Source organism: Gekko japonicus, unplaced genomic scaffold (genome assembly GCF_001447785.1).
Source record: "Gekko japonicus isolate JY-2015 unplaced genomic scaffold, Gekko_japonicus_V1.1 scaffold1562, whole genome shotgun sequence".
Classification (NCBI taxonomy): Eukaryota; Metazoa; Chordata; class Lepidosauria; order Squamata; family Gekkonidae; genus Gekko; species Gekko japonicus.
The window spans coordinates 195,954-209,298 of NW_015169824.1; the positions used below are offsets into that span (position 1 = coordinate 195,954).

General features: G+C 47.4%; 1 protein-coding gene and 1 pseudogene across 1 annotated transcript in view; one reads left to right on the forward strand and one right to left on the reverse strand.

Moving 5' to 3' along the window:
* LOC107115507 overlaps positions 1 to 13,345 on the reverse strand; it is a 259,349-nt pseudogene that overhangs the window by 71,531 nt on the left and 174,473 nt on the right.
* LOC107115506 (zinc finger protein 420-like) overlaps positions 1 to 13,345 on the forward strand; it is a 157,667-nt gene that overhangs the window by 29,702 nt on the left and 114,620 nt on the right. The window contains exon 5 of the mRNA XM_015417226.1: positions 4,560 to 5,857. Coding sequence (XP_015272712.1) covers positions 4,560 to 5,857 — 1,298 coding nt within the window. The remainder of the gene's footprint in view (positions 1 to 4,559; positions 5,858 to 13,345) is intronic.

The window sequence follows — 13,345 nt, forward strand, 5'->3', positions numbered from 1 at the left end:
TCTTTCCCTCGGCTGCTATCTGTGACCGCCCATCCCTAGAATAGGGCTCAGGGCAGCTTAAAGCAGAAGAAATATACGATCTCAATTTAAAACTAGATTAAAATAACCCAATAAATACCAATACATTGAATCTTTTTAGGTTGCCCTTAGAAAGGGAAGGATTCTTACATTCTCCGTGAAGATAGTGGGTGTGTTTCCTCCCCTCTTTTCAGGGCCTCGTGACCTTGGAGGAGGTGTCTGTTCATTTCACCCAGGAGGAGTGGGCTCTGCTGGATCCAGACCAAAGGAGGCTTCACCAGGAGGTCATGGAGGAGAATTGTCAGAATGTGGCCTCCCTGGGTAAGGCTCTCCTTTCTTTTGATTCAAAGATGTTGATACCAAAAATGATTCCTTCCAAGATGGGCCCCAGGTCTAATCTGGATGGCCCAGGCTGCTCCGATCTTGCAGCTCTGAGAAGTGAAGCAGGGTCGGTCCTGGTTAGTACATGGACAGGAGACCACCAAAGAAGTCCAGGCTTGCTATGCAGAGGTAAGCCATGGCCAACCACCTCTATCCATCTCTTGCCTTGACAGCCCTACGGGGCTGTCATGGCTCAGGTGGGGTGTCACCTGACGCTGCCACCACTCTGGTTCCAGGCTCCTCTGAGAAGGCCCAGAGAACCTTCCCAGGCCTTTAGAGACCTCCCTTTTGGCTGAATAATAGGCGTGAGGACCAGGCAGAGTGAACAGTGAAAATAGTTTATTTTATAAGAGGTCAAACAAACAAGGTGCAGAAATATAACAATAAGTGGGTGAAAAGAAAAGAAATCAAATGCCCTAACGGGTCTAAATATATACTGTCCCTAGCTCACTATTCCAAGTGGCACTAGACTACTCACCCTTCCCTCAGGATGAGGGTCTCTTCCCTACAGCAGCCTCAGTCCCTTCTGGCTCTGTCCCCTGGGAAGGAGAACAGCTTTTCCTGCTGCACCAGATATTTTATTCCAAGCCCTCCTCTTTTCCTATTGGTCAATTTTGGCTCCAAAACCTCTCAGACGCTTCTGGGAGTTGTACACTCAGCCTCACCTACTGCTAGCCAGGCTCCCTGGGCCTAGTAGGTCTCTGGTGGCACAGCCCAGATCATGACAGGGGGTAACTGTAAGTCAGCTGTGAGTTAATGGCACTTTCCACTGCCACCAATAAGGCCTCTGAAAGGGCTCTTCCAGTGGAGACTCTCAGTAGGGGAGGGGTGTGGGTGCCCATGCAGGCATAGGCTTACCAAGTCCCCCTGGGGGGCAGGGAAACCCCCGCCCCAAAGGCCCGTTCCCCGCCGCCGGCGGATCAGGCCCCAGGGGGAAACCCAACCCGACATGCACGTCACTCGGAAGTGACGTGATGATGCTGGGCACGCTGGGGGCGGGGCCACGGTCATTGTTCTTCTGGAGTGCAAAATCTTCAAATGAAGATCCATTGAAAGCAGGTCAGGAGGGGGACTGGCCTCCATGACAGTTGATAGGATGTCAATGGGGCCTCCTCTTGGGCCTTTCAGAGCAGCCATGGAAACAAGCATTTTGAAGAATAATAATAAATAATAATAAGAAGAAATAAAATTGTATTTGTATAGGGTCCTCCATATGACTTCTACAAAGTTTGAAAACGTATTTCTTTGCCCTGAGGATGTTACAGCTTCCCTTGATATTTGAGAAAGGGGTCCTTGTGCTGTGTTTATTCTGTTACACCAGTGTAGGCTCAGGTATGGCTCAAAGATTCAGTAAAATGAGGTGGCAGAGGCTTGAAGAAGATTCTAACAGGTGATGTTTTGCCCATAATGGGCTTCACTTGCTGAATTCCTGCCTCCCATTCTTCTGTTGAATTCAGTTGGGCAGATGCTTTGTTCCCCCTTTCTAGGCTGGAGAGAACGGGAAGACAATGTATGCCATTCTGAGCTCTTTGCAGGTCGAGAGGTGTGAAAAAATGTCCTAAACACGGGAGAACAGATTTATAAATCTGAAAATAGATTTCCGGATTGTTAGGAGTTTGAGGATCCGTCACCACCTTTTCCCATTCTGTAGGGACCGTGGGCTCTCTTCAAAGTGAGACAGTGGCCCTTGGCAGAGCCACAGTAGACTGGGATGTTGGATCCTTTTGCCTGGGGAAGGGGGCTTAAGATCCTGTATCCTGGTGGCTCCGTTTAGGCTGGGACTTCCCTTCCCTGTGTTGAACTTCCTTCTTCCATTCTTCTCCACTTTGGGTCTCTATCAGGATCAGCAGACGGATCCTTCTGGATCCAAGAAGCAGCCCCCCCCCCCACCCTCCCATTGCATGCATCTTTGGGGAATGTAAAAAAATTGATTTCTCCTTTTTGCCAATATGAATGGCTGGGTTTCCGATAGAGCTGGAACACCTAGAAGTCACCGGTCTCTTTCTTTCGCCAAAAGGAGGACTTCTGGTTCCCAAACCTGATTTCATATCCACAGCAGAATAACCAGGAGATCCACTTGTCCAGGACCAAGAGGAAAGAAACAGATCAGCAAGTATCTGCTTACTTGCATGGTGGGAACCTTTTTCTGGTACATGCGGGTAGAACTCCTCTTGGGCTAAATGTCACCAGCTGAAAATGGGGGGGGGGGTATTAAGAGGCAACAGCCTGAGAATGGCCAGGAAGTCTTTATGAAACACAAAAGAGTCATTAAAAGAGGGACTCAAATATTAGCTTGTTTGTAACTATGGTGGTGGTGGTGGGGAATGTTTATATAGTGCTCGGCTTCATAATAAACATTATTTTATTTATATGCTTCCTCTTCACATGCCTGTTCAAGCAGGCTCAAAAATCAAAACAATCCCAGAAAATCCTAAATAATGCCTAAATGATCAATGTAAAAAGCCAGCGGCACAAGAAGTTGGTAAAATAGCCACTGAGCTGGCTGAGAAATCTCCCAATATTGTATAAACTGGTTTTAGTAATTATGTTGTGTTTTATGAGGATATTTATATTGATGTTCTTATCCGTTATTTACTGTTGCGATTTTATGTAAGCCGCCCTGAGCCTGCTCCGGCGGGGAGGGCGGGGTATGAATCAGACTAAATAAATAAATGGATAAACTAAATAACTAAACTAAATAAATAAATGCATAAAACAGAGCCAGTTTGGTGTAGTGGTTAAGTGCGCGGACTCTTAATCTGGGAGAACCAGGTTTGATTCCCCACTCCTTCAACTGTACCTGCCTGGATGACCTTGGGCAAGCCATAGTTCTGATAAGAGCTGTTCTTGAAAAAGAGCAGTTTCTGTCAAGAGTTCTCTCAGCCCCACCTACCTCACAGGGTGTCTGTTGTGGGGAGGGGAAGGGAAAGGAGTTTGTAAGCTACTCTGAGACTCCTTTGGGTAGTGAAGGGCGGGGTATAAATCCAATCTCTTCTTCTTCTTTCTCCTCACATTAGAAGCTAAATGATAATAGCTAAAATGATAACCCTCTAACGATAACCCTCTACATTAAAGCTCTGGTGGTAGGGTTGCCAAATGGCACCGGGGGGCGGGGAATCCCCCGCTTTGACGGCCCAATTTTTGATGCGACGAAAATCGGGCCCGGGGGAAACCCCACCCCCATGTGCACATCACCCGGAAGTGACGTCACACGCTGGGGGCGGGGCCACGGCCATTTGAGGGGAAAACTCTATGTTTTCCCCTCAAATGGCCGTGGCCCCGCCCCCAGCGTGCGACATCACTTCCGGGTGATGTGCACCACGCGCACGCACATCCCAGACGCCAGCCGGGAGCCCCCCTGCTCCCGGCTGAGAAAATTTTGGCAACCCTATCTGGTGGCCTCACTCTGAAAAGATAGGAAGGTGAACTCTGGGTGAGCTTCCAATGGGGGACATTGCCCAGATGAGGGGCCACCACTGAAAATGCAGCATCTCTAGTCGCCTGTGCCTCATCTCTGCTGTCAAGGCCACAGGACGCAGGGCCTGGGAGGCCGAATTTACTGGGTGTGGGTGGAAAGTACAATGAGCTTTCTAAGTTTGGGGATCAGATTGGGTTTCTGTGGTTAGAGTGTAAAGCTCTGCTCCTAACTCACTGTCCAGTGAATGCAGTTCAGTTCTATCCTTGAATAGAGGAAGTGATTTGGGAGACATCATCTAGTCCAGCTTCCCGTTTCCAGCAGTGGCCATTCAGAGTCCCTGGAAGGTTCACAAATAGAGGAGCAGTTCTACGGCATCCCACTTTAGAGAGATCCTGTCTCTAAACAAGGAGGTTCCAAGGAAGAATCAAGAGCAGTATTTGTTTCCCCAGCAAGTGATTTCTGTTCCGTCATTATCAAAAGCAGTTAATGGCCTCCTTTACTTGCTTCCACTTTTGCCTGAACATCTTACCTGTCTTTTCTCTTTATTCTAGAGGCTGATGGACTCCAGAACAAGTCCAAGGGAGAACCACAACACCATGTACTTAAGGAAACACAGCAGAAAAGAATCAGTGGAACAAAATGGAAGAGGGAGAATGAATCTTCTCCTCAGGGTGCTGAATTTCAGGTGTTTGATAGACACCAAAGAATTGACACAGGGGAGAAACCTCATAAATGGTTGGAGCGTGGAAGGAGTTCTGCTCAGAATTGCATCCTTCATCAACAAGTCATCAGAGAGGCGAAATCATATAAATGCCTGGAGTGTGGAAAGTGCTTTTCTCAGAGTGACACCTTATCTGCTCATCAACGAATCCACACTGGGGAGAAATCCTATAAATGCCTGGAATGTGGAATGAGCTTTGCTCAGAGCTCAGACTCTAATACCCATCAATGCAACCACACAGGGCAGAAACCATATAAATGCTTGGATTGTGAAAAGAGCTTTGCTCAGAGTTCAAGCCTTCTTAGACATCAACGTATCCACACTGGTGAGAAAGCATATAAATGCCTGGAGTGTGGAAAGAGCTTTCTTCGTGCTTCAGACCTTACTGACCATCGGCGTATCCATACTGGGGAGAAACCATACAAATGTCTGGATTGTGGAAAGAGCTTTCCTCGTGGTTCAGAACTCACTGTCCACCGACGTGTCCACACTGGGGAGAAACCATATAAATGCTTGGAGTGTGGAAAGAGTTTTGCTCGCAGTTCACAGCTTACTAAACATCAGTATATCCACACAGGGGAGAAACCATATAAATGCCTGGAGTGTGGAAAGAGCTTTGCTCTGGGTTCACAGCTTAATATCCATCTACGTTTTCACACTGGGGAAAAACCATATAAATGCCTGGAGTGTGGAAAGAGCTTTGCTCTGGGTTCACAGCTTAATATCCATCTACGTTTTCACACTGGGGAAAAACCATATAAATGCCTGGAGTGTGGAAAGAGCTTTGCTCTGGGTTCACAGCTTAATATCCATCTACGTTTTCACACTGGGGAAAAACCATATAAATGCCTGGAGTGTGGAAAGAGCTTTGCTCGGAGTTCACAAATGACTTCTCATCAACAAATCCACACAGGAGAGAAACCATATAAATGTTTGGAGTGTGGAAAGAGTTTTCCTCGACATTCACAGTTTACTAAACACCAGCGTGTCCATACTGGGGAGCACCCATATAAATGTTTGGAGTGTGGAAAGAGTTTTGCTCAGATTTCACGTCTTACTAAACATCACCGCAGCCACATAGGGGTAAAACCATATAAATGCTTGGACTGTGGAAAGGACTTTGCTGAAAGTTCAGAACTTACTAAACATCAACGTATCCACACAGGGGAGAAACCATATAGATGCTTGGAGTGTGGAAAGAACTTTGCTCAGAGTTCGAACCTTAAATCCCATCAACGTATCCACACGAGGGAGAAACCATATAAATGCTTGGAGTGTGGAAAGAACTTTGCTCAGAGTTCGAACCTTAAATCCCATCAACGTATCCACACGAGGGAGAAACCATATAAATGCTTGGAGTGTGGAAAGAACTTTGCTTGGAGTTCAAGCCTTACTGTCCATCGAGGAATCCACACAGGGGAGAAACCATACAAATGCTAGGAGTTCACACATTACCACCAATCTTTCATATCAAAAAATTCACACAAGAAGAGAAACTGTGCAAATATTTCTAGTGTTGTCATGCTCAGGATCGATAAGGGTTGAGGAACAGCCGTGAGTCGAATCCAGGATGAAAGGATGAGCCAATAGTCCAGGTTTTACCTCAGAATGGTTCGGGACTAGTTAAGATTTCACTAGTTGCGACCTGGAGTGATTCGCCAGACGAGTCCAAGTGGAACCTTCTCCCTCTTCTCTGTCCTCTGTGAATTCCCTCCTCATTCCTCCTTGGTTTCACCTGTGTGTTTATTTGTTCAGCCTCTCCACCTGTTTCGCCCACCACCCTCCTCTTAAAGTAACCGCGCAACCATACGGGAATCCAAGGGATTCGGGTCTTTGTACTCCATCCCCCAACCCTGTCACCATCGATCAGATCCCTGTCGGCCTGCCCACGTGGTCCCACGGCCTCTACCTCCTCCCTTCTTAGAGTTATCCCCTCTCTGTGGGCAACTAAACAGGATCCCCGGGCTTCCTGGGAATGGTCTAGGACTGGCTTCTCATCCTTGTCGAGAGCTACAGGGTCTATTCCCGACATAGTCAGGAGGGGGTTGGCATCGCCCTCCTGACACTGTATTATACAATGTTAAACTGCTTTTGGTTAAGGCATGTTGAGTTCTCATAAAAGATTTGTAATACAAGTTAGTGTAAAATATGAGGTATTTGTCCTACCATGAGCACATCTTGAGGAGGGTTGTCACGGACCATTAGGATTAACAGACTATGTTGTTAAGGACTAGGTTCTCAGCTCCACTTGCTCCATTGACCATATTTAATGACAGTTTGACTACTGAATGTGCAGTTCTTCCTCTTGCTGAAACAGCGGCAGTTATACTGGATAAACTAATGGCAAGAGCGATCATCCTTTATGCCAAACTGCTTCCAGATTTTTTTAATACAACAACTATTATACACCTTTTTCACAGTCCAAGCTGAGACCCAATGCAGCTTAAGTTGTCTCCTTCCCTCCATTATGGGATTCCCCTTCCCACATCTTCCTCCAGCCAAGTCCCCCTCCACCTGGGTGCCATTTTGTGTCTCATGATTGAGGGCTGGCTGGCTGGCATGTATGTATATAATCTGTATATAATACAGTGATGTATTTATAATGTGCATATAATAGCTTGCATATAATTTGAAGCCAAATTAATGGCATATTGTCTGCTTCAGGTGGGAGACTGCCCTTTCATTCCCTCTTTCTCTCCGCTTGCCCCCCAATTTTTAAAGTATTAGCACGTGTAGATTTAAACTTCAAGGCAGTGTGTTTAATTAAGAAATCCATCATATTCAATGTATTTAGGATTGCAACTCTGCCATCTGGTAGGTCAGATTCATAATTCATTTAAAAATTTTTTTCCTAGCCTGTGCATATGGCCCCATACACCTGAGAACTGTAGTGGATAGGGAGGCAGAGGTCTCTTCTTTGCCATGGTCGAAATGAAAGATCCCCAGCTAGTAGCCGCTAGAGTGGGGTGGATTTGATGGGAAAGGGAAGAGTTAAGCCCCTAAAACTATAATTGTCGTATTTTTATTTATTCATACTGAAACTCTCTAACTACTGCTCTGGTAAAAATTCTATAAGAAGATGCCTGCAAAAGAAAGTGCTGTTTCAAAGAAATGAAAAATTGCAGATGAGTAAGAACTCTTTTGACCTCTTGTTATCACACAGAACTCTGCACAAGCTCGAGGAACTAGCTACAGCATATAGGTAACAGGTTTAGCCGAGTGAATTCTACTGCATTGTTTTTCCGTTGAATATCTCTGTGGTGTTGTGTACTCTCCCCTGAATTTTGTTTTTCCTTTTTTCTCCACCCCTTTTTGAATCCAACCACCCTTCCCCATCTCTTTTGCAACAAACATTTTTATAAAGGCTTTTTTTTTTACTTTGCTATGTCTAATCTATTTCTCTGGGACATTTCTCTGAATCTCTTCCCCACGTGCTAGACTGCACGGGTGCTCCCAGGCTGGCTGTAAGTTACTGCTTTAATACTGTGCTGGAAGACTACCTTCTCAGCAGGTCAGTCTAGATGCTCTCAGGAGGTTGTGAGCGGTGGCAGCTGGGTAGCAGGGTACTTCCCAGGGAACCCTTGGTCTAAAGGAGTCTCCCAGCAAGGAAAGGCACAATTTTCCCCTTTGTATCATTGCAGTAAGAACCAAACCGTTATCTTTTAAGCCCCACTTGTAAAGAGGGAAAAAGTTTTAACAGACGATACCTTCCCAACAACAGGGCTACATGAACGTCAGCTGCTTCACTGGTCCCTACTCTACTGGAGAATTTGGTCTTTCCAGGGCTATGACACCCTCCTTGGGTGAGGGACGCTCCACCTCCCAGCTCCTGGGAGAAGACCACCCCTCCTTGGGACAGGCATTACTTCTCCAAAGCCCCCCCCCCCCCTTGAAGAGATCTTAGCCTACCCTTCCTCTTCAATTCCACCAGGTGTGATCCCAGGACTTGGAAGAGGATCTGGGAAATGTCCTCAGAGGGTAAAACTAGAGCAAGGTCCCAGGCCTACAAAAGGGAGTATGGGTGCCAACTCCAGTGTGGGAAATCCCTGGAGATTTGGGGTGGAGCCTAGGGGAGGGTCAGGTTCTGGGGCGGTCCAGCCACATCTTGACCCAATGGATACCTTTTTAGAACTAAGTGACCTCTTGGGAGGGAGCAGCACAGCTCGTGCCTGGGAAATGCTCTAGGTAGCTCAAGCCAGTGAGCCCGGCCAGAAGCTTCTCTGCAGCCGCCACTCAATTTTTAGGGATCAGAAGATGGCATTTCCCCAACATATACAGAGGGATTGCTTTGCCTCCAGTGACTCCAACCTGGCTGCCTTCCCCCCTCCCATTCTGAAAGTCAGATTCTCTTCCTTAAGAACCGGCTGAAGCTGGGATGGAAAAGCGGGTCGAATCCTTCCTTCCCTTCTCTTTCGCCACCCTTTGCAGAGGGACGCTTGCTGGGTGTAAAGAGATGCCCCCTCTGGCAGGGCGAAGCCAGGAAGAGCTTTTGCCTTCTGCAGAGAGCCAGTCTAAGGGTTAAATGGAAGGCGTCTCAATTCCTAGAGAGGCACCGACCGAGAAGGGCACGTGACTTGCCGCTGCCCCTTCCCGACCCACTGTCCCAAGTGCCTGGGGGAATGTGCGGGTGCCGTCGGGGGAAGGAGTGACGGGGCACAGCACCGGCGGAGTTTTTGAAAAAATAGGTAAGCAAAAAGCAGTCTTTCCATTGCAATTAGCCGTAACGGAAGAGTATCCCAGCATAGCATAACTTGGAATAATGTAGCGTATCCTAGCACATAACCCTGACAAGTTTATAGGTAAAGGTAAAGAACATGAAATTGAGCCAACTTCAGAGGACAGCAGAAGACAGGAGGGCCTGGCGTGACCTGGTCCATGGGGTCCCGAACTCGACTGTGTGACTGAACAACAACAACAAAGGTTCCCTTGCTCGAAAGCCAGTCGAATCCGACTCTAGGGCTGCGGTGCTCATCTCCGTTTCAAAGCCGAAGAGCCAGCGCTGTCCGAAGACGTTTCCGTGGTCATGTGGCCGGCATGACTAAACACCAAGGTGCATGGAACACTGTGACCTTCCCACCGAAGTGGTCCCTATTTATCTACTTGCAATTTCTTGCTTTCAAACTGCTAGGTTGGCAGGAGCTGGAACTAGAGACGGGAGCTCACTCCATCATGCGGCACACTCGGGTCTCGAACTGCTGAACTACTGAACTCCCACAGCCTGCAGTTCAGCGTCATAACCACTGGAGCCACCGCAGCTCCAACAAGTTCATAGTCCCAGTTATAATTCTTTGCCCCGTCAAGTCAGGTGGTCTCTCTCATCCAACCAAATATCTTCTTTTCTAGGAATCTTTGAGAAAGCTCTTATTTTCTACTGCGTGGCTCACATGAATCTGCCTTACACTGAATCAGACCATCGGTCCCTCAAGGTCAGTACTGTCTACGCAGGCTGGCTGGAGCTCTCCAGGGTCTCTGACAAAGGTCTTTCCCATCACCTACTGCCTAGTTCTTTTCATTGGAGATGCTGGGGATTGAACCTGGGACCTTCTGCATGCCAAGCAGATGCTTTCCCACAGAAAGCTGCAGCCCCTCCCCACCCCTTCCAGAAGATGCTACCTTCTGCTCCTAATTTCCCCCGTTCCATCATGTTATTCTGTCAAGCACAGGTTCTCATGACGTACCCAGTTAGAACATTCCATTGTCCAGCCTTGAGTAACGCTGGTAATAACAAGACCGCTGAAATCACAGACACCTCTAAGCTCAAACTAGGCCTTAGAATATTGAAATTAACCCTTTGGGTGGGATGAGCGTGCTTAGCACGATCCCAAAACTGTCTGGCCCTTCTGGGCCCCAGAGAAGCCAGGCTGCCTGTGACGAGGGCCAGGGACTTCTCAGTGGTGGCTCCATACTGGTGGAATGAGCTCCTGGAGGACATCAGGGCCCTGCAGGACCTTTTACAGCTCCACAGGCCCTGTAAGATGGAGTTCCTCCCCCAGGCTTTTGACTAGGGAGCCGCACTGCAGAAAGCGAGGCCCCGGCCCCAACATTAATATCAATATCAACATTAATACCACCATTAACAGTCTGCCACAACCCAGACTATAACTTTAGCTGACCGCATACTTGTGAATGCTGCTCATGTACGCCATCACTATATTAGCTGTACTAGCACTTTATAGTTTGTTATGTTTACGATCATATTGCTCTGATTTTATTAATTTTCTTGTCTTAGTGTTGTATACATTGTAAGCCCCCCTGAGACTGCTTTGCAGAGAGGGCAGGATAGAAGTCAGATAAATAAATAAGTAAATGCGTGTGTATGTAAACAGATTTGACTTTGCAGGGGTTCATCGATCTGGCAGTTGCTGTAACAAGAATCTAGCAAACAAGGAGAGTGATCCACAGGTCCTGGTGGAGGCTACTTGGAGAGAAATGAGGTGAGAGACGACCTCACCTGCCCTTGAAGTGAGAAAAGGCCTTGATGCCTCCGGGGCAGAAGGGAGCTGTGGGAAGAAACCATGGAGAAGAGCCTGGGAGTCGAGGTCCTCTCTCCAGATGTGCAGCGCCAGCTGTTCCGGCAGTCCGGCTACCAGGAGGCGGAGGGGCCCCGGGAGGTCTGCAGCCGACTCCACCGTCTTTGCCGCCAGTGGCTGAAGCCGGAGAGGCGCAGCAAGAGGGAGATGCTGGACCTGGTGATCCTGGAGCAGTTCCTGGCCGTCCTGCCCCCGGAGATGGAGAGCTGGGTGAGGGAGTGCGGGCCGGAGACCAGTTCCCAGGCGGTGGCCCTGGCAGAAGGCTTCCTCCTCAGCCAGGTGGAGGACAGGAATCAGGACCTGCAGGTGAGAGGGATTCATCGGGGTGGGTGGGGAGAATATGAACAAGGATATTCTCGAAATCCACACATATTGTCCCAGCTTTTTTAGGCCCCTCCCCCACTAGTTTGTTTCTTCCTTTTATCATCACTCTCCCCTTTCCGGGATCCCTGCTTCTTTTTCAGGCACAGGAGACGATTGCGAAGGAGCGTTACCATAGAGCCACTTTTCTGGGTAAGATTGAAAAGGATATAATTCCTACTAGACGGCCTCCTGACTGTGGGTGGGCTTTCTTGATGCCCCACAAAAGATGCTCGGCTCCAGCTTCTCAGTTTAGAAATTCAAGTTGGGGAATGAAAACCGTAGAATCAGTTTTTAAAATCACTGCAAGATAATTGGACGAATAAAGTAAATGACTTGAAGAACAAAGCTGCCTCTCGATTTGTGATGACCAGTGTCAAAATTTGGGAAAATAGTGCGTTGGGCCAGTAAAAAGAGTTACAAAATTGTAAGCTTTTAGGAGCTCTTATGCCATAGTCATTTCTGATACTTGTAAGTCAGGGACATTTTGCTACCCATTTTTTAACAGGACAAGGAGTGTCCAAACCTTGAAAGGCCGAAGGTGGAAGGCAGCAGTCAGATGCTTTCAAAATGGTGTTCTGACTAGGTATTAAGTGCCAGGGTACGAAAAAGTTTGTCAAAAAATGGTCATGGGTCATCCCGAGAACACCCCTGTTTGGCACTGCAACCTCACTGGCCTCATCATTCTCGTTGAATATAATACTCTGTGATAAATTTGAAATGATTGTATGGCATTGTGTGTGGAATAGCCAGGAGATAGATCCCAGAGGGTCTGGCTGCCGAAGCTGTAGCTCTTTTTTGACACCATATATGTTGCGAGCGAGGCTTATTTTTTAATTATTTTTTTTTTAAGGCTGAGAGTGCTATGATTTGCCTAAGGTCACCAAGGGGGGAAGTGGGGAATCGAATCCGGTTCTTCAGATTAGAGTCCGCCGCTCTTAACCACTATACCAAACTGGCTCCTTATTCTGTGATTAATATTCTCAGTAACAATTATTATATATGTCAGACTCCTGCAGCAATCAGACTCAACAACTCGCTTCTTCAGAAAGGAAAGTTTATTGAAGCAGTATTGGCAGGGCATCTACCTCAGGAACTGTGTTAAGAGTAAAGCGTAAAGCGCGGGGTGAACAGATATACATTGTTCAAAGGGGGTCACTGGGTGGCGTAGAGCCAATGAGGGGAGGAGAGGGGCCCGCCAGAATGTAAGGGTCCCACTTTCCCAGAGAAGGTGTTAAGGCGAATCATTCAAGGGCAAGCGCATAGAACATACAGATAAGGGAGCATCACTGAGGCAACCAGGAAACCGAAAGTACATTCCAAAGGGGGAACCCCCCCCCCCAGCCTTTATGGCAGCGAGCTGACAATATATTTTTAATAATAGTAATGATATTTTCTGCTCTGCCGTTTGAACTGGGACTTAAGGCAGAATAGAGGTACGATAAAAAAGAAACTTCAAACAGTAAATAGATTAGATGATAACATCAGGCAGCCAGCAGATTACAAAACAGGATAACCATATTAGATAAGAATATCTGGGGATAAGAACAAAGATTCCTGATAAGCTGAAATAATGCAGTGGAGCTGGGAAAGGAGGAAAAATCCAGAAGGCATGCAACTATGATGTGTCAGCGGGATCCCACTGTGTCGCCTAGCTCTAAAGAGATTCCGGGATATGGGAGCTGTGGTTCTATCATGGGTTTAGGACTCCCTGTTCCTTGCGTTTCAGAGTTCTTCCTTAATTCTGTGAATTCTGTAGCCTTGGACAAAACAGACCACAGTTTTGTATATAACAGTATCACGTGTAGATTGATCAAAAGTGTGGAGCGAAAAATAATCTGAAATAAAGATGCAAGGATAGTTCTGATCACGAGGCAGGACAGCGAGAATCTTATCCCGCAAACCCCCCCCCCCCCC